At 50.5% G+C, this 19,224-nt stretch overlaps 11 protein-coding genes across 11 annotated transcripts; 4 read left to right on the plus strand and 7 right to left on the minus strand.

Moving 5' to 3' along the window:
* Nucleotides 1-177: 177 nt before the first annotated feature.
* Nucleotides 178-516, minus strand: COCCADRAFT_83285 (uncharacterized protein; the record flags this gene model as incomplete). Its single annotated transcript, XM_007709196.1, has 1 exon — nucleotides 178-516. A coding segment is annotated over one exon (339 nt), but the record flags the coding sequence as incomplete, so codon positions are not given.
* A 472-nt stretch (nucleotides 517-988) lies between these two features.
* On the plus strand, nucleotides 989-1,504 carry COCCADRAFT_32560 (uncharacterized protein; the record flags this gene model as incomplete). Its single annotated transcript, XM_007709141.1, has 1 exon — nucleotides 989-1,504. One exon carries the CDS (start codon nucleotides 989-991, stop codon nucleotides 1,502-1,504), a length of 516 nt encoding a protein of 171 aa, XP_007707331.1.
* Nucleotides 1,505-2,139: 635 nt separating this feature from the next.
* Nucleotides 2,140-4,665, plus strand: COCCADRAFT_83289 (uncharacterized protein; the record flags this gene model as incomplete). The annotated part of the gene is made up of 2 exons (XM_007709197.1): nucleotides 2,140-2,342; nucleotides 2,394-4,665. 2 exons carry the CDS (start codon nucleotides 2,140-2,142, stop codon nucleotides 4,663-4,665), a joined length of 2,475 nt encoding a protein of 824 aa, XP_007707387.1.
* A 2,264-nt stretch (nucleotides 4,666-6,929) lies between these two features.
* Nucleotides 6,930-8,293, minus strand: COCCADRAFT_32562 (uncharacterized protein; the record flags this gene model as incomplete). The annotated part of the gene is made up of 4 exons (XM_007709142.1): nucleotides 6,930-7,222; nucleotides 7,287-7,540; nucleotides 7,613-8,065; nucleotides 8,118-8,293. 4 exons carry the CDS (start codon nucleotides 8,291-8,293, stop codon nucleotides 6,930-6,932), a joined length of 1,176 nt encoding a protein of 391 aa, XP_007707332.1.
* Nucleotides 8,294-8,350: 57 nt separating this feature from the next.
* On the minus strand, nucleotides 8,351-8,794 carry COCCADRAFT_83261 (uncharacterized protein; the record flags this gene model as incomplete). The annotated part of the gene is made up of 1 exon (XM_007709198.1): nucleotides 8,351-8,794. One exon carries the CDS (start codon nucleotides 8,792-8,794, stop codon nucleotides 8,351-8,353), a length of 444 nt encoding a protein of 147 aa, XP_007707388.1.
* Nucleotides 8,795-9,596: 802 nt separating this feature from the next.
* COCCADRAFT_22225 (uncharacterized protein) lies at nucleotides 9,597-10,793 on the plus strand (the record flags this gene model as incomplete). The annotated part of the gene is made up of 3 exons (XM_007709113.1): nucleotides 9,597-9,734; nucleotides 9,792-10,067; nucleotides 10,152-10,793. 3 exons carry the CDS (start codon nucleotides 9,597-9,599, stop codon nucleotides 10,791-10,793), a joined length of 1,056 nt encoding a protein of 351 aa, XP_007707303.1.
* A 644-nt stretch (nucleotides 10,794-11,437) lies between these two features.
* On the minus strand, nucleotides 11,438-11,653 carry COCCADRAFT_83121 (uncharacterized protein; the record flags this gene model as incomplete). Its single annotated transcript, XM_007709199.1, has 1 exon — nucleotides 11,438-11,653. The coding sequence occupies one exon, from the start codon at nucleotides 11,651-11,653 to the stop codon at nucleotides 11,438-11,440; it is 216 nt and encodes a 71-aa protein (XP_007707389.1).
* An 824-nt stretch (nucleotides 11,654-12,477) lies between these two features.
* COCCADRAFT_83130 (uncharacterized protein) lies at nucleotides 12,478-13,723 on the plus strand (the record flags this gene model as incomplete). Its single annotated transcript, XM_007709200.1, has 3 exons — nucleotides 12,478-12,516; nucleotides 12,571-12,898; nucleotides 12,948-13,723. 3 exons carry the CDS (start codon nucleotides 12,478-12,480, stop codon nucleotides 13,721-13,723), a joined length of 1,143 nt encoding a protein of 380 aa, XP_007707390.1.
* Nucleotides 13,724-14,175: 452 nt separating this feature from the next.
* On the minus strand, nucleotides 14,176-14,874 carry COCCADRAFT_71329 (uncharacterized protein; the record flags this gene model as incomplete). The annotated part of the gene is made up of 1 exon (XM_007709201.1): nucleotides 14,176-14,874. A coding segment is annotated over one exon (699 nt), but the record flags the coding sequence as incomplete, so codon positions are not given.
* A 1,130-nt stretch (nucleotides 14,875-16,004) lies between these two features.
* Nucleotides 16,005-16,790, minus strand: COCCADRAFT_22228 (uncharacterized protein; the record flags this gene model as incomplete). The annotated part of the gene is made up of 2 exons (XM_007709114.1): nucleotides 16,005-16,336; nucleotides 16,439-16,790. The coding sequence occupies 2 exons, from the start codon at nucleotides 16,788-16,790 to the stop codon at nucleotides 16,005-16,007; spliced, it is 684 nt and encodes a 227-aa protein (XP_007707304.1).
* A 1,489-nt stretch (nucleotides 16,791-18,279) lies between these two features.
* COCCADRAFT_913 (uncharacterized protein) lies at nucleotides 18,280-19,218 on the minus strand (the record flags this gene model as incomplete). The annotated part of the gene is made up of 4 exons (XM_007709091.1): nucleotides 18,280-18,308; nucleotides 18,353-18,660; nucleotides 18,711-19,140; nucleotides 19,185-19,218. 4 exons carry the CDS (start codon nucleotides 19,216-19,218, stop codon nucleotides 18,280-18,282), a joined length of 801 nt encoding a protein of 266 aa, XP_007707281.1.
* Between the last annotated feature and the right edge of the window lie 6 nt (nucleotides 19,219-19,224).

Consider the following 19,224-nt stretch of genomic DNA (forward strand, 5'->3'; position numbering starts at 1 on the left):
AGGGTCATGGTACACTAAATGCAGCTAGTAGTGTAGATTGAGCAAACGGGTGGACATGGCACTTGCACCCGACCTGGTAGGTAAGTATGCGGTGGTGTGGGAGTAGGTGCATTTGGTGAGGGGGCGAGCGAGCGAGCGAGTGCGCTACTTCAGACTGGCAAATGTCACACGTGTGCGTCAACGGCGACGGGAGGGTGTGTATTCTGGAAGGCGTAGCAGAGACTTTGGTTGGAACAAAGTTGTTTTTTTTGGGGTAGAGTAGGATAGGAGTAGGCAGGGTAGGAGTAGAGTAGAGTAGAGGGAGTCGATGTGGGTGGTGCGTCTGTTCACCGGAAGCGTAGTGGGGTAGTGTAATGAGTCGGCTAAGCGGAGTAAGCGACGCTTGAGCAGCCGCGTGATTCTAGATGGGAGCGGGCAATCTTGTCGACGGACACGAGGCAAGGGGCATCCGGGTTGGCAGCCAGACAGACTCGACACCGGACACGGAGAGGTCGAGACGGCCAGAGCAGAGGACACATGTTTCGTGTCGGGTCGTTGAGGGGATTAATGAAGGCCACGGCGCAGCATGAGTGCTTTGTTGTTCCTGCATGGCAGAGACGATTGACGTGGCCGAGCCAGGAGAAAAGAGGCTAGCCGGCAATCAACAAAGAGGCTCAATGACGTGAAATGGCGGGTGCAAGGATGACGAAAAGGAAAGAAAAAAAGGTGAAAAAAAAAGAGAGTGGCATGCAGCTAGGCCTGTGTGCCCTGCAACCGTTCACCGCAGCAGACTCGACGATAGACGATAGACGATAGACGGTGGACGGCAGATGCAGATGGATGATGAGGACCAACTAGGAAAGGGTGGCCAAGCGGTAGACGGGACGAGAAGAGATCAGCAGGCGGCGAGCAGTTGGACGAGTGGCAGCGTGTTTGAGGGCTTGGGGCGTGGTTGGACGAGGGCGTGGGTGGGTGGTTGAGCATGGCGAGGGGTGCAAAGCGGTGAAAGATGGGCGCATGCACCAACCAGCCTGTCTCAGCAGCGAACGGCTCGCAGCCAAAGCCAGCCAAAGCCAACCAGGGCCGGGCAATGCCGGTTTCAGCTTGGCCGTCGACGCCCACTCGAGCTGCTGCATGTTGCGCATCTGAGGCGGCCGACGACGACGACCGTGCCAGTGATCACCACCAGGGAGCACGGCCGGCCATGACAGCCCCGTCTAGAGTGTCGTTGTTGTTGTTGTTGTTGTCGAGGCGAGGCGAGGCGAAAAAAACTCTACGATATGCAGAGATGCAGTGCAGGGCCGCGCATCAAGCGGGCGTGGATGGCATCGAGTGGATAACCACCACCACCACCACCACACGACAATGCATAGTATACGGCGGCGAGACTGCCCAGACAACTTCTGAGTCGGCCATGCATGCAACGCATCAATCAGGACGACTGGTGTGCAGCAGCTTCGCCACCACGTCCGCCGCCATGGACCCAAGATGTGGGAGAGCCCAACCGATGCAACGCATGGCATAGGGCAGAATATAGTACGCGCCGTTTTGAAATTTTACGGCGGGCGGGCGGGGAAAGGTTTCCTTGCCTGGTTGCTGTGTCGAAGCCCGAATGCGATGTGCGCCTGCATGCCTGCCTGTCACTCTCCCTCCCTGCTCCCTCAATCACTCGCTGCCAATCTGCCACTGTCTGCTCGTCTGCGCCCGTCTGCGCCCGTCGCCCTGCACACCAGCACCGAGCCCGTCATACTCTGTCTGCAGCTTGCTTGTCTCGCATATCCTCAGCCCCCCGTCCTCTGCTCCCTCCCTGCCCCGTCTTTGTTTTCCCTTTTTTTCCCTCCCGTCGCCTTGCTTGCTACTCCTACCTAACCTCTGCATCGCTGCCGGCATCCATCTCCTCTCTCTCTCACTCACATCCACCCATCCACTCACCCCTCCTCCACATGTCGCCCGCTGGCCCTGACACGGCCTCGCTCAATCACACACCCCTGCTAACAATGCGCTCTCCACGTCTCGTTTGATTGCCCACCACCGCCCCGCCGCTAGATATTTTTGCCGACTGCTCCCTGCCCTCGACAGCCTGTCCGCCCTGCTCCCAATTCTCACCACCATTTTTTGCAATCTGCTCCCCCTGCCGCCGCCGCCGCTGCTGCTGCCGACATGGCGAGCGCACAGGATCTGCAGCCCACCTGCGAGGACTACGATTCCGACCAGAGCGAACAAGGCTACGAGTTCCCAGGCCGCTCCCCGGCCAATGCTGCAAACGTCTCCACCAAGCGCTCTCACCCCGAAGACTTGAATAAAGAAAAGCCGCCCCCTCAGGAGCGCGTGCCTACCAACCTCGACCTTCGCTCCGACTCAGGGTACAGCAGCTACACCGCCGCCACCGTGAGCAGCACTAATTCTGCTCAAAGTGCCCCGTCCCAGCGCAGCCCTCCTGCTGCCGCTCCCCCTACCGCCCGTCCAGAGGCTCCTCAACCACCACCACCCCAACCTCAGCAACAACCACCCCCGCCCCCCTCGACAAAGACTAGACGCCCTACCCAGTCCCACTCGGAACAGTCGAGACCCAAGTTGACCTCGCGCACCACATCGCAGTCGTCCAAGCCCCTCGTCAAGCAACGCCGGCCCACAATCACCCAGGACCCGCGCCCCGAACGCTCCGAGCGTGAACGCCGTCGCGACAGCAGAGTCGAACCTGAATGCACCGATCCCAAGTGCACCACCTGCGGACCAAACGCCATTCCTCAACACATCAGGCCCAGCATCAAGCCCACCCAGTCTGCCCGCGACATCGACCGTCTCTCGGCTGACACTCGCTCCATGCGTTCCGATCCGGCCTACTACCAGTCACCACCTTCGCCTACCCAGGTCCGCCGGCCCCCTACTTATAGGCAAGAGGCTGCCATTGTCCAGCCTGCCGTAAACCCCCGTCGCCGCCCTTCGACTTCACGACCGCGCCCAATGTCTTACAACGGCGAGCCCAACTCTCAACACTACACTCCGGGCATGCCCGCACCCTACCCGAGCCCGCCCCAGGAGCATGGCCCGCCTCCCTCCAACTCTGCGCAATGGCGTCAAATGCCCCAGTACCACCACATGGGTGGCATGGCCCCTCCAGTAGTTCCCTATGGTGCGCCCCAGGGCTACCCAGGGGCCTATCCCTACAACCACACGCCTCCACCATACGATGGTCCGCAAAGGCCAAACATGCCGCCTCGTACCTCATTCAACTCTGCACGTAACGGAGCTGCCCCTCTCATCACCCAGGCCCCGTCGCGTGAACAACAGTACTCGGCAAGGTACGGTCAGCCCCAGAGCGCCACCCAAGCCAGGTTTCCACCGCAATTGCAGCTCCAAGAAGGCGCCTATGAAAGCGAGAGCGGATCCGAGACCGGCTCATCCGAGGAAGACGACGACGAGTACTATGAGCAGCCCGACCCCAATGACCCTCGCAACCGACGTGCCCTCATGGCACCCGCACCACCAAAGATTGAGCAAGCAAAGCCGAAGTCCAAAAGCAAAAAACAACAGCGACCCCCCATGCGTCACGCCAACACGACCCAAGTGGTTGACGAACGTTCTAGTCGCCGCATGTCTGTGTCTCAGCCTCCTGCTCAGCCCCAGTCCCTGGTCATTGATGAGCGTCGCAGGAAGCGCTCTTCAAGGACTATTGAAGAGCCTTCCCGCCGTGCCTCCGTCAGTCGACCGGCTCCTCCCTCCCGCCAGATACAGTCCGAATACCCCAGCCACCGTGGTCAGATTGTCGTCGCCAACTCGAGCAAATCTGAACGCCGTCGTTCGGCTCAGGTCTATGAACAGGTATACGACCATCACCTCGAGGACAAACGGGCAGCCAAAGCCGCCAGGGAAGCTAAAGCCCGCGCCCGCGAGGAAGAAGAAGCCCGAAGAGAGCAAGAACAATACGAAGCCGAGCTTGCTCAGCAGAAACGTCTCAACCGAACCTCCAAGCAATACTACCAACCCCCAGCAGCGTTTGACAGCGACGAAGAGTCTGAATCAGAAGAATCTGAAGACGACCAATATCTGCCCGAGGCACCGGCACCACCTCCCCCTCAGGCCCGCCGCCGCCGTCCAACTGACGCGGGCAAAGGCAAGGAACGTGTCCTCGAGCACAAGACCAAGCGCATCGAGAGCGCCGCCGAAGAGTACATTAGTGCTCGCCGCGGTGCTCCTGGGCCCCTGAACGATCCTATTCACAATGCTGCACGGCACTCGAGAACCATTTCCATGCCGTCTCACTCCGGCTCTTCGGGAAGTGAGAGAAGCCGAAGCAACCGCACGGCCGTCACCAACGAAAACAACGAGATTCGTCTGCGAGTCGATGCAAACGCTCCACTCAGCTTGCAGTTCAATGGCGACATGGAGGGTCGCACTCTCCGCATGATTCCGGCCGAGAACGGCATGGCTGATCTGGTCATCAGCGGAGGGCGCGACCGTGAAAGCGTTTACCACAACAGCGACAGAGGTAGCATTGCAGACGACCGAAAGGCATTGGTGCCAAAACAGCCGCGGAGACAGGCTGAGGAAATGACCGAAAACAGTCTACGCAGCTCCCGCAGGAGGCGTGACAGCCAAGTAATACGAGAGCAACGCATAGAACGGAGCAGTGGCCAACGACCTTTGCGTCAACGCGCCCACACTAGCTCCTACTATGGCGAATAGGCTTCTCCGAACCTTGAGCAGTCTGGCTTGCTGCTACGATGCACACGACCACTTTTGGCTATTCTTCAGCACTGTATACACGACTACTGGCTACGTGCCCCCCCTTTTTCTCCTTCATCATACCAAAAGTTTCTGTTTCGTTATCCTTTTTTTAGCGGGTCGGAAACAGGTTGAAACAAAAGCTTTTGCATGGACTTGGCTGGCTTTTCTACAAGGCCAAACTTGTTCACGAACAAAAAGTTTTGATCGGTTGGGCTTGGATCGCGTTTCTCAAAACTGGTTTTGATTCCCCAACTCGCGCGTTTCATGTTTGGAGTGTTTTGGCTTGTGTTCCGCCCTCACAACGACTCAGTATTTGTCCACCACACAGTAATATTGGTTGTTAGATTGGAACGCTCACGCAACAAACACCACGAACATGGCCCGCGAGAAAATGTGTCGCACCATTACAGGAATGCGACCTCGTATTCAGCCGTGTGCTTGTTTCCTCGTGCTTTTTCCTTCTTTGCTGTTTTGGTAGCGTTCGCAACTTTTGTTTTTGATTTCTTCCTTCCCTTTCTTCCTATATTATCTCTCTGTTTGTTGTTCTGGAGTGTTTAACAGCACGCGCGCAAAAAACACCCTTGATAATTTTTTTCCCTCTTCCAGCTTCGCACTATACCTGCTCTCCCCGCGGAGGTTATTCGAGCTTTTTACTTTTTACTTCTTCTTTTGTTTTTCTTTGTTGTTTTGCTGGTGGATGGTAATACCCTTTCCCTTGTCATATCTGTTTGTTGTGTGGCTGGATCTACGTGGCACATGGTTCGGAAAAGGTTATTCTTTCTTTTCCCTTTGGCTGCTTGGAAAAAGATGAAAGAAGAAGTTTTGAAGAAAAAAAAGTAAAAAAGCTGAACCTATGCGTTGGCAACTGAAGGAATGGATGGAGAGGAAGCTATGACGCTTTCATGACGGTTGATGATGGGATGGCCCAATGGAAAAATGGATGAGCTACGTAGCGTTTTTGAATGTTTTGTTTTTTCCTACTTCCTGTCGTTGTTTTTTTTCTTGTTTCCCCCTTTTCCTTCCATAGCCGAGTTGACACGTCGATGATGGACCTGGATGGGTTTGTGGTACCTGTCAAGCAAACAACAGCCGATAGGTACAGGAACAATCCTGCTGGTCTTGTCATCGACGAGAATACAAGTTGTCCTTGCTCTTGTCCTCCTCAAAAACTTACTACTCTTGCTTCGCCCTTGATATGCGTGATTATGTCGTGCATGTTTATATAATCAAAGTAACTTCCGCGGAGAGAGGCAGAGCCACATGTCGCATACATGATGACTAGCACCCATCGTTTGATTCGACTCTCCATCTTTTACCGCCCTTACCAAACAAATCCCTCTGTTACCATCCACCCCTTCCCCTTCTTCTTTTCTTCTTCATCTTCGACGAGCCGGACAAAAAAAGCGACGACATCCGTACTTCTTCCCGAGCCCGGAAAGAAAGAAGAAAAAAAATGATACCCTATTTACCTTTCTTTCTTTAACCCCCTTGGTCTTCTTCCCCCGCACTCTTACCCATCATCACTATGGCTCGAGACGAGAGAAATGAGGGTCAGAAAGCCCCCCCCCCCCCCCCCCCCCAAGCGCGCCCTTTCTTGCATATCCCACAAAAAGAAAAAGAAAAAGAATGAGTAATTACGAGGTTAGTTCTGTAACTCTTTTGGAGTCAAGATGGGAGCATGTGTATCGTTTTTTTTTTGCTTGGTTTCGTGAAAGCAGATATATGTAGTGTGAGAGGGACTTGTTTGCTATAGATAGTTGGGATATAAGGGTACCCTTTAGTATGGTGACCGGGTTTGGAATGAGGAGAGATTCAGTTTGACCGATGTTTCCTGTGTTTCTCCAATATTCTTTTTTTTCTCTTTCTTTTGCTGGGTGTGTAGGTTCTTGTGGTGTAAACCATGGGGTTGCTTTTATAGATTCTATAAGGGGGATTTATTGTGTTTTGGTTCTTGGATGGAGGTGTCTTGAGAGGAAGCGTGTGAGAGGAGAGAGAAAGGTATTGGGTAAAGTGGTGTGAAGCGTAAATGGCATGAGACGTTCGAGACGTTCGAAAGATATAGGGTGCAATCAGGTCTTCTTTGCTTCATTTGGTGCATTTGAACGCGAGGCTCGATGGGTGGTGTATTACGTATTCGTTATGCTCACGTGTCGAATAAAATCGACTACCCGGGCTTCTATCACATCGCTCAATTACGTTACTAAACCACTTGCACCCCAGCTTCAAGCATAAATATAACAAAACGGCCCCCCAAATGTACTCATCGCGTCCCCAATCGTAATATTCGGGTACCCCACATATTCTCCCATGGTCAACGTATCCCCCAGTGTAGCATTCTTCGCCGTTGTATCCCCAATACCACCCGCACTTCCAGCGAGAGCCCTCTCGCGATTCTTAAGATCGAGATTCTGCCACGTCCACCACACACGATCAATCATACCGTGGTGAGGATAAAACGCTGGATCAGCAGGACTATTGTAGAAATCCGAGCCTGCATCTCCGCCAATCGTGTAATCTACTTTTCCGTCAGCAAATGAATCTCTAAGAAAAATGGGAGAGATTTTTCGAGTAAAACTTACGACCACCAGTATGCACGCCCATGCGGCCCTCCGCAAACGCGCCCTGGTACTCTCTCTGAAACTTGGCAATGTCCGTGTAATTCTTGAGGAGCCTGACGACTTCAGCGTCGGTCGTCGCATTCGCAGCTTGTTGTGACATATCGCGGCGGAGACACCGCGGGTTGTAGCCTAGCCCGTTGGCTTGCGGGTTCTTTGGTAGACCGCCGCCTGGAAGCTGGAGCATCGTTTGTAGAGGCCCCATGTTGATTTTGAAACTACGCGTAATTGGTATTAGATCGGGGCGTGTCTACCGAAATGGGAAAGGTAAAAGGCATAGTAGCACTTACTCTTTGAATGGACCCGATGTCACACATCCACCGCCTGAACCTGGTGCGAGGTGCATGTAGCAGGGCCCGGCTATGCCGTCCCATGGAAAACAAGAATAGTTTCGCCCGGGGACGTAAGAGCCGTCGCCAGACATGCTCGAGGCGCTGCCGTCGAAGAAGGGACCGCTTTTTGGGTCGGAGGCGTAGTGTGCCCAGTTGTAGTATGGGAAAGTGCCTTTGTAGTCACACTCTTCTCGGATCATTTGTTCAAAGACCCAGGTGAAGTAGCGGTGCCATGTTAGGAAGTTACCAGTGCCGTGGATGGTAAGCGACTGCTGAATATGGGTGACGACTAGATCGTCATAGCGGCTCTTTGCACCTGGAGCGACAGAAGCTGGTGTCTTTGCGGGGAGCTTGTGGAGGCAGTTGACAGCGTCGGTGAAAGCAATTCGCTCTTTGGGGGATAGTGTTGCCCTGTATTACCTATGTCAGTGACATTACGTCTCAAGCCATGGTACCAACTCACCACTCCCTGCGAACCGACACTTTGTCCAATGTACAAGTCCCAGGGCTCGGAATGCCATTCTTAGCTAAATGAATCCCCAGCTTGATCATGCCTTCTGCAGCAAGCTGATCGTTCTCCATGAACTTGGCGCTAGCGCTGCCGGCCAAGGCAACGTTAAGATAGGTGGAAATCTTCATTGCAGAGTTCGTCTCGATGGACAGACGTATTCGCTACTGTGAATCTTGAGCAGCGTGCTACAATGAGCTATGGTGAAGAGCGTGATGTTCGACGTACTTACCATTGAGCTTTATATAGTGCAAAAAGAACTTGTGGCAAGCAGCCTGAATTACCCGATCATGGCTAGCTTTGTTGCTGGAGGGCAGATAGGCAGGATGCAGCTCATTTTGGCGAACCAGAGTCAGTGGCATCAGGCTAGCTCTGCGAGTACGGATCCGCCTACACGGTGGCAGACCAGGGGCGATATTGTTTACCGAGTGGGGCGAGTAAGGCCTAAAAATTCTTTGAGTAGCATTCTTCCAATCTGCGATAGAAGAAACTTTACGTAGCTTTTTGCGTGTAGTACGAAGAATATAACATACGAGACCATTGAACTTTTCCAAGTTCGCCAGACGAAGACATTTCTCGCAATCTGAAACCTCGTTGTGATAGGAGGGGCTGGCCGGAGGAAGTTGCCTCATCCTGCGACTGTGCCACGAGGATACATATGAGTGTTGAGTGATTAATCAATGGTCGAACCACACGATTGCCGAGACCCATGTGGACGGTTCGAGAAGGATGTAAGTAGTTGTCTAGTGCGATTATACACTTACCAGGGGCCGTCAACGGGTGAGGGGCGGCACGGAAGGGACGGCATAATAAGGGTAACCGAGCATGCTAACTCTATCAAGTTCAGACCATGCCATTCTGCCAGATCCCTTGCTTAACGCTTGCAGCGTCTAGTCAAATTGCGCCTCGCGCATTTGAACACCGACAGCTCAAACACAAAAGATCCCGTGGCATGAGAGATAAATCCGGTCCATGAATCGTACGCATGAGATTTTGTCCAACTGGAGCCATCGACAAAGCGAATTGCAGCGGTGAGCCCCTGAATATGACCACGGCAAAGTGGCAAAATCGATAGTAACAACAGCTCCCGGTATGTGGCACAGTCGAGCTACCTATGAGAGTCCCGCGAAGATTAGAGTAGGAGCCAGGGGAGCAGAAATACTCGGAGAATCTCTCCTATCCCAACACCGCGTAATGCGGCGTAGACTTTAAGCATGCCGCTTCGAAACTGCCTACTCACTTCGGTTCCGATGCTACGGAATACAAGCGTGTCAAAAAATACCAGTCCTTTGCCTTCCTAGCCAAACATACGTGACGTTTGTGAACTGTGCCGTACATGATTTTGAGGTGACGAAATAACACGAATAAATAGTGCTGGCAGCATGAGTTACTGCCTCTGAAAATCTCATCCGTCCATCATCGCCTCACAGTAGAATGTCTTCCAGACGTTTGCTTGCTTATTCGATACCGCAGTATGTGTTGGCAATGTTGGTCGCTTTGTTGCGCTGCTGGGTGCGCTTGAAAATTGTTAAATCTTTTGGTAGAGATGACTGGGTGATGATCAGTGCATTGGTACGTATCGCAGATTGGAACCTGTCTCAAATCGGTGTATTGATGGATTGATCACAGATACCTGCAACCGCGTGTTTTGTGTCCTACATGACCGAGATCTCGCTTGGGCTAGGAAGTCGAGTTGATTTACTAGAAGCCAATATGCCAAACTACCACAATTTGCTTCTGGCTCGCCTTTTGCACCAGGTGTTTGTGGTATTGGCATTGGGCCTGGTAAAAGTATCGATTTGTCTGTTCCTTCTTCGTCTGGTTATGAAGAAGCTGTACATCCGGGCCCTCTGGGGTATCATCATATTCATGGTCGTCTTCACGATCGGTAGTGTGCTATCAATCGTGAGTAAAACCTTCTGTAGATTGTGCGATCTCATGGCACACCACCATGAGTCTACCTTTTTCTAAACATGGCTGCTATTTCAGATTCTCCAATGTATTCCAATTTCAGCAGGATGGAACCATTCTATGCGTCCACCGCCATTGGGAGTTGGCAACGCAAAGTGCTACAGCCTCAGCACGTTTCGTAAGATCGGACTTTTCAACGGAGGTATAGACACACTATGCGAATTTTTTTCTGACATGATTACTGACGGCGCAGTGATTCATATTCTCTCGGATATATTGCTTGCTCTTCTGCCGACTCCTCTTATTTGGAGATTGCAGATGGTCAGACGCGCCCGCTTCACCTTGATAGCGGTCCTTTCCGTTGGCATCCTTGCGGCAATTGCTGGCATAATCAGACAAGTTAGTGTCGGTCCGATTGACGAGTATGACGTGTATTCGATTTGGAACTTTACTGAATTGCATCTTGGTATCATTGCGGCTTCACTACCAGCACTTAAACCGATCTTCAAAAAGTTCTTCGAAACCATTGGTACAAACATAGCAAGGACGGCACGATATGGACCTTCCAATAGTATTGTAATGTCACCATTCGGAAACACGGCAGCTGCGAAAGGGGGGTGGCAAATTGAAGACAGTAGCGACGTTTCCATGTTGTGTCCTTCAGACAACATTCGTGTGACGAGCGTAGTGCAGGTTCACCAAGGATGGTCGCGGTCGTGAGGCTGTCAGTCAGAAGAACTAAGCAACCAAGTCTTTAGAATAGTGTACGATGAAATAGCTCAAGATATCCTGTATACGTAATAGGAAATGAAGAGAGGGTGATGGCTCGCTCAAGCAGGCCAGACAAATCATGCAGCGTTGCGAACAACCGGTTTGTGGTTATTCTATTCCGAAAGGTTCGATGAACATTATATAATGTTGATGGTTAATCATGATATGAATGGTAAGTAGGGGGGTGGGAACGGTTGTTTGACGCATGAAGAGTTGATGGGATACTGTCGTGAGGGCAACTGCGATCTTTGTGCCTTATGCCAAGGCACTAGTAAGGGATTGTAAGGAAGTGACTATAAGAGTGGTGGGATACACTGTTCCTTGGAATTTAGAATATAGCGAGAGATCAGTTTTGTATTCAGTTAAAAGTACTTCAGTCAGTGGCGGGAGAGTGATCATAGTCTATCATAGTATTTCCTTGCACCCAATAACTGGAGACATCACGTGACCATACAGGCTCCAACTCCATCATCTGCCTTCATATCCCAGAAGTAGTCGAACGAATTTACATCCCGTTTTTTCTGCTACAACAGTGAATATTATGACAGTCAAATTGCCAAGATGTCGGAACGAGCCGCTATCGGCTAAAGCGCTTAGATGAAGTAGATGCTTTCCCTACCAGGCGGGTGTACTGTTCTCAAGGATAGTCGTCTGGCTACTGATTGGCTTGAACGCCATTCTCGGTACATTGTCAAGGGTCTCGGGCCCAAAGGTCTGGGTTCCTTATTGTGCAACGATATGACATGATGATACAGATGATCGGCTCCACAGCATTGTTGCCCAACGAAACTAGCAACCCCAGCTCTCATGGAAGATTGTAGTCAGCTTACCCAGTCTCGTTGGGCACAGAAAACGAGCGTTGTGTACAAGGTCTTCCATGGCCATGTATTTGTATTTCTCATCACTCCAGAAATTAGTCGCAGCCTAAAGGGTTGGATCAGCTCGGCCTTGTATTGTGTGGAAGGCATGGGTGCTAGGCAAGTATAGCGTGAATGCGGGGGAGGGACACGTGTGTAGCAGCCGCCAAATTATCTGCGAAGACTATCGTGCGGCATTCCCGCTAGGCCAGCGTGAGGGTGCCCAAGCATGGCATTCTTGGTGGCTAGATAGACAAGTCGGAGGCTGAGATGCCCATGGTCTGGGGAGAAGCTAGCGGGGTTGGCTGCATGACGTCATTGTGCATTCTACTCCCCCTTTGCTGGCCCGGCTCACACAGCACATTCATATCCCGAGAGGGGCGGTCAGCCAGCTGCGGCTATGCTTGTCTTGATGCTTACGCGGCGTATCGTGCAATCAGCTGCTCTCGATGCTAATGCACGGCTAATCTTAGGGCTCGGATGCGACTCGCTGCGTCGCAAGTTAAGCGGTACCACAGTGTGCGTCATTGTGCGCGACAAGAACAATCGCTTTAATCCCGCCCTCTTCACCTTCATCCCGTCGTGTCATTTGCTACTTCAAAACTGTGACTACACGCGCTAGAAGAAAAACAAAGAGCTGGAGCATTGCGGGGCTCGAGTGGGTGCGCTGCTGATATACTTCTTCAATTCTGCAATTCGCCTTCGCTTCTTCTGCAATTTGTATTTGGCGAGTGACGTGCGAGTAAGAGAACGGCCCCAGGGAAACTGCAGCGAAAATGAACTACGCGTCGTGGATAGAGGAGAAGAAACTCAAGGTACATACTGGCGACATGCAGTCACGCGGTCAAAGCTGACTTTGACACGCTCAGAAAACCTTCATTGTAGCTACATTAGCCTCCACTCTCGTCGGCACCTTTACGGCGTCTCTAGGTCTATGGGAGCGCATTGCGGACAGACGTGCTCAGCACAGACAGAAACAGCGCGATATTAAACAGGATGGCGAGATCAAGGAGTTGAAGATGCAGTTTGAGGAAGCCCAGCAAAAGGCAGAAAAAAGACAGGAGGAGATTGATCGGCTCCGCAACGGCCGAGGACGAGATGATGTAGGAAGCAACTTTGAGAGAGACATGATGATGGTGCAGAGAATGTACGATCAAGGCTACGGTCGTATTGGCAGCCGATTCGCGCAAGGCGATCGTAAGTGTCTCACTCAAAGACAATAGGCCCAGTGCTGACCTCAATGCAGCAATCATTGAGAACCAGCTACAAGCGCAAATCATAGCGCTCCAGCAGACAGTGATTAGTGTACTCCAAGACGCTCTTTATAGCGATCGTCAACTCACCCGCGCTGACATGGCGAAATTAATTAACGCCTCCAACGAAGCTCGCGAAAATTCCCTCGAAGCCCTCCGGCAAGCTCAACAGCGATTGGGAGGTTCACAGGTCAGCAACGGCTCTCATCGATCTGCATCGCCCTTGCGTTCTCTTCCGCCTCCACAACGCGCTCCTTCCGCTGTTCTAGATGGACCCGAGCAACTCTTTTGCCCTTATGCTCTAGATATCCAACGCATGCAAAATAAGCCCCTGGCCGCCAGCTTCGCCCCAGGAGGCAGCTGTGTATGTCCCGCCTGTGGCCTCCAACTCGACGTCACCAGCGAGGACTTTTGGATGATTGGAAAACGCACGCCCATCACCGTCTGGGACAAGACCACCGGCTACGAATCCGAGGTATTCGACACCCGTGAGTTCCGTCTCGCACAGCGCTTCGTTGTCCAGTGTCATACCCCAGATGGCGAGTATGCGTGTACAATCTGTAGCAAAGGTCATGAAGTAGATGCGATTTGTCGAACTGTGGAGAGTCTAGTTAAGCATGTAGGCACATACCATGATGCAGCTGAACTGGAACGCGAACCAGATCTGAGGGAAGTAAAGGTGGAGACTAAGCGGTTGAGCTTACCGGCGCCCCCGCCGCTATCAAGTGAACCACGACCATTACTCAGGGAGGAAGTGATTTATCGCTGATGGTCTAGGACATGATCCCAGTGGAGTAGCCTTGGACATAGAGCTGGAGCACGATGAAAGTGCCGCTTGGCTTCGTGACTGCAAATGGCTGACATGCTTTGCAAACCAGTCTCTACCTACACTGCACGAAGGGACAAATAGTTGTTTGCTCATTCAAGAAGTTTCTTTCACGTCTCTCATCATCATTTTAGATCACCAAGCTCAGCGGGGGGGTTTACCCCGTTGCTAAGCCTAATGCTTAGTATACATTAGTTTCCACACCCCGTATACGGCGTAGATTAGCAAGGCCCGTCATGAGTATGTAGATTATATTATAACTTTGATGTCTCCGAAGTTTCCTCCGGATATTCGTAACCAATATCAACAGGAGTCCACCAGGGGTAGCCTTCAGGAGTATTTCCAGAAAGTATACCAGTAAACGGTGCATACGGTGAAACATCATCGTCATCGATCTTCTGACCTAATAAGGCGGTCCATCCAGTGATGTTATCATCGTATGACCATGAGACCAGTTGCTCAATGGTCTTGTCCGGAGTAGTGGTGCGGTCATCCAACATAGGGTAGATCAAAATTTGTTTGGCTAGCGGAGGGGACAATCCGCAATCTCGAGCCATCAAAGCCACACCAGCGGCTAGACCTCCCCTAGCACTGTCTCCCATGACTCCAACACGGGATAGAACGATATTGAAATCCTTATGGTGTTCTTGCAACCAAAGAAGGCCTGCATAGCAGTCTTCAACTGGGGTCGGATGCGGATGTTGTGGGGCGACACGGTACTCTGCAGCAAAAAAGGGCACACCTGTATTGGACGTGTAGTTTATCAATGCTCCCCGGTAGATTTGAACACCTCCAAGAATCATGCCTCCTCCATGACAATAATGGATTGCTGATGTAAGGCCGCCAAATGTTTGACTCGTTTTCTTCTGATGAAAGTATATGGAGAGATTCTGCCCATCCTTGGTCGTGAACTGGTACTCAATTTCTTTAACGTCGTCCATGTCAGGTAAATTGTTGCAGCTGCTACTCAAGAGCGTGTTGATAGCTACACGTCTGGAGGTTACGTCGTGGACTGGACGCTTCGGGGCAGCCGCTATGACTGGTATCATGGGCTCGATAGTCATATAATATTCGCATTCCAACTGACGAGGCATGGCTGCATTGGATTGGGCAGCAAGAAGTAGTGTTGGGTAATGTGGATGAATCCTTCGCTCGGAGTTTGGTCTCAAAATGACAGGACTTCCTTTTGTTTTTGAGCATCTACGTTTCGGTTAATAATGACAGAGTGGAGATTACAAGCACTCTCGGGGTATGTTACTGGGAGAAGGTGAAGTTTCGTGTAACAGCTATTCTACTACGGCACAAAGGTAAGCTCGGCAGGAGGGACTGGGGCCTCGTTGACACCACCTCGGTTGCTTGTCATATGCTAAGCATATCTGCTGCTTACACGTGACTGAACGACGAGTTGATTTCCCTTTCGCCTCGTATCAATCATTATCTAAGCCCACGAAGAAATGTGCCGCACTGGCAGTAGGTTCAGTTACCTATGTAGTCTGTCATTGTTGATTACTATCTACTGATCTCTAGTCTAATCTGAAATAATTTAAGTCGAGGCTGCCAAATGCTTCATTCGACGTTTCGAGATTCCATCAACTCGTGAGAAGGGAATGAGGACGTTTGCTGTAGTACCCTTGGTGTGTCCAACGAAGAGAATCATCTCACTGCAAAATCTGTATGTGACAAACAGTTCTGAAGGGTTTTGGTTATAGTACTCAGTCCAGAGTCTTCCTTAAAACTCGAATTCTGGCTTCTATCTTGCATACTAGTCCTCACTCTGGCAGACCGAAGCTCTTTGAGTTTGCAAGTTCTCATTGAATCTCTCAGTGTACTTTCTATTCTACAACCTCCGTCATCAGGTCCTGTGGCCACCTTGGTGCATCCTTTCTATTACCTCTCGTGCCCACGTTATACCTCAACTGGATCTCATTATTGTTGAATTTGACAATCGGCTTCACCGTTCGCACTGTCGCATCTATAGCCCTGCTTTGGCGATCCTCGAAATAGTTTTGGTCGAAAATTTCACTGTTCTTAGTCATCATCTCAAAATATCGAGGGAAGGTGTAGTTCAGATTGTGGTATGACCTGTTGGTTAGGGTTAATCCCAGTTTGCCAACACGGAAAGTACTTTGACTCACCTGAAAACCTGCTTCCCGTTACGCTTCCATACATCCTGCCAAATTCGATCAGGATACTCGCCTACAGAATCCGCCAGCCAATGATTGTATCAATCTAGGGCGATGTCAACTTTGTAGCTACCGCTTTGTTCAGCGCGTTGGATTAAGATACACAGTGCCGCACAAACCCCAGAGATACCCGTCATGTAATCACTGTTTGGAAACACGGGCGTGACGGGCTCATTGTCTTTCAAGCCCAATGCCTTACCGAATCCAGCAGGAATGCCTACCCACGCGTCGCTGATCTGCTGCCACCCAGATCGATCACTCCACGGACCATGCCAGCCGTAGGAATCTTCACATACTGAGATTTTACCGCGAGCACGATCTCGGACCAAGTCGATAATGTCATCCACCCCGAAGCCATATTTATCCAATACACCTGGTCGACAGCCTTACATAACGACATCCGCTTCGTGAATCAGAGCTCTCAAGCTCTCTTTTCCTTCGTCCATCTTCAGGTCAAGGCTGCAGTTCCACTTACCCCAATTTAGGTCAATGTGTAGGAAGCTATAGTCAATTAGATTGGGAGACGTGACCCGCATGACACTAGCGCCTAACTCAGCGAGACCCCTGGTGACTGCGGGTGCAGCGATGATACGGATCAGACCGACAACTTTGAGGCCTGCGAGGGGTCTGCTAGGCGAAGTTTCGGCAGTCGGAGGCCACCACGACAGCTTATGACTTGGATTCAACACAGACTGAATCTCGAAGAGACCTACATGTGCATTGGCCTTGCCGTGTTCAGTCGCGCGGAACGAGTCGACAGTTTCCGTAACCACACCAGCTTGCTTATACACGTCGGAGACGAGATGTTGCAGATCGCTCGAATTCATAGTCGCCACCTTTTGAATGAATGGCTGCGTCGCTTCCTCTCAGGCCTTGAGCTCGGGCCGATCAGAAGGCAACCCAAAGGCTTTTAAGGGTCGGATCAGGATTCACACTGCAGTGGAGATGGAAAAATCGCCCATCCCGTGTCCGGTAGATGTTTGTGGTGCTGAGCCGGTACAAGCTGGAGCTCAATTTGTGAAAGTCATAATTTGGGATCAACTAGTCTAGACTGCTGATATTCTTGCTAAGCGATATACTAGCTTCTGATTCTGAGTTGATCGTCCATATTAAGGGAAATGTAAAGAATAGCTGTGCATGATCGGTGTTGATGTTAGCACCGCTGAGCTCAACGTTGTACTTCCTCTTCAACAGGGCTGACAAGATGCAAGCCTCAAACGCTTTCAGTGAGGCAATGGACTCCGCAAAGCGCCAATTGATCACAATCGACGACAGGGCACTCCCTTCGAAATTGATACGGGAGGCAAATTGGTGAGCTTCTTTAGGGATTTATTTGACAATCTTAGGGTTTTTGAGTAGGTGGGCTACCAAAATCTTTTTGATTCAGACGGCACCGAGTAGGATGAAAGTGTCTCTTCGTCAGGTACAACTGTACCGACCATACTGCCGAATTTCAGAACCGAATTCTAGGTGATGATATTGTAGTTGGGGTAAAATGAAAACGGCTGGAGCTTTCAAGCACGTTTGATGAGTGTCGGAACATATGCTTTAGAGAGTTGTGATAATATAGTTTCCTTAATCGGGCACCGGACGAGGACTTATATGTTTTATGGTCCTCCTAAATATAAAACCTAATAAATGTATCTGCGATGATCGGCCACCAGCCTGGATATAGCGGGCAAGCCCGCCTAATCCTATAAAAGGAAGATTTCTCGAGTTGTTGAACGGTACCACGCAACCTTGGTTGCTTGAAATGTAATAATCTCGGCCTTGTTAATGGACGAGTTTGTCCAAGGTTGGTCACCGAAGAGACATCCAAATAAAGCGGCAGCCGATCCAGCGCAATACTACCGAGAAGTGACAATGCTGGGTGTCCTCGGCACGACCACATGTCAGGGCGGAGACCACTAGTCGGTCCATACATCGCAAGATGCACACAGCTTTGTTATTTTGGAATTACCTGGCGTCAAAAGGCCAATATTTCTACTCCTTCTATCATTCTTTCATTACTATGTATGTCGGATCCTTTCCAATCAATGATCACAAGTAAATAAACAACTTGGGATCAAATCTTTTACGGATAGGGAAAAGACACAAGAGGTTTAATGTGCAATCACATAGGAGTGAAAATTGGTAGCATTTAAAGGATTATTCGATCCACCAAGTTGTGTACTACCTGGGTTTTCTGCACTGTTCTGTTGCATATCTACACCTCTACCTTAGGCAGGCCTTCGTTGTAATTTTTCAACTCCAACATATACACAGTCTTTCAACACCTCTACAACAGTATCAAAGGCGTCCTTCGTTCACTTCCTATCACTTTGAAACAGGAGCGAAGATATTTTCTAGGATTGTTAGCAAAAGCGGTCAGAGAAGAAAGGACTCTTACTTATGACCTCCTTTTGCTCTGGAGTCATATTAAACCTTGGATCATTTCCCATAACATCTCGCTTGTGTCTTTCAACCCCAATTTCCAGTTCTCGATATTCGCTTCCCATGATACTGATTGTGGAGCCGTTGTAATCTTCAATGGCGGCTAGGAATGCTGTAGCTCTGGCCGTCTCTTCAACTGTTGACACGAGAATACCAAACCGGATCAAGCCTGGGATTAGATTTGGAACAGACCGAAGCAAAGCCGTGTCTGTGACATGAGGAGCGATTAAGTTGATCCGAACGTTCCAGGTCGGCGTGTGATTTCTTAGTCCTCTCATGAGGCCAATCATGCCATGTTTCGAGACGGCATATACAGGAATGCTTTGACAGTGGAGACAATAACACTTCCCTGAGGATACTGATTCCTCATATTATGCATAGCCAGTTTAACCGTGTACATCTGCCCAATCAAAGTAACTTTCAAGCAGGCAAATTCTGGCTTGAGAAGATTCCCAATGGAATCTTTATAGTCTAAATAGTCACCACGATCTCTGAAGCCAGCATTAGGAACAACTATATCGATACGACCGAATAGTTCGACCCCCTTTTTGAACAAGGCGAGTTGATCCTCCCAGCTTACTGCATCGGTTTTCTGGAACAATACTCCTTTAACCTCCTCACTTGGGTCTTTTATGTCTCCGTTTAATACTCTGACGCCACATTTGGTTAGATATTGAACGATTCCTAGACCAATGCCAAAGGAACCTCCAGTCACGATGGCTGATTTCCCCCTCAGCTTCTCCCCTAGACATGTTAGATAGAATCAACTAGATAACGACAGAACCTACCAATATCAGCGTCTGTAATATTTAGTGCAGTCATGATTGC

Source organism: Bipolaris zeicola (assembly GCF_000523435.1).
Source record: "Bipolaris zeicola 26-R-13 unplaced genomic scaffold scaffold_6, whole genome shotgun sequence".
Classification (NCBI taxonomy): Eukaryota; Fungi; Ascomycota; class Dothideomycetes; order Pleosporales; family Pleosporaceae; genus Bipolaris; species Bipolaris zeicola.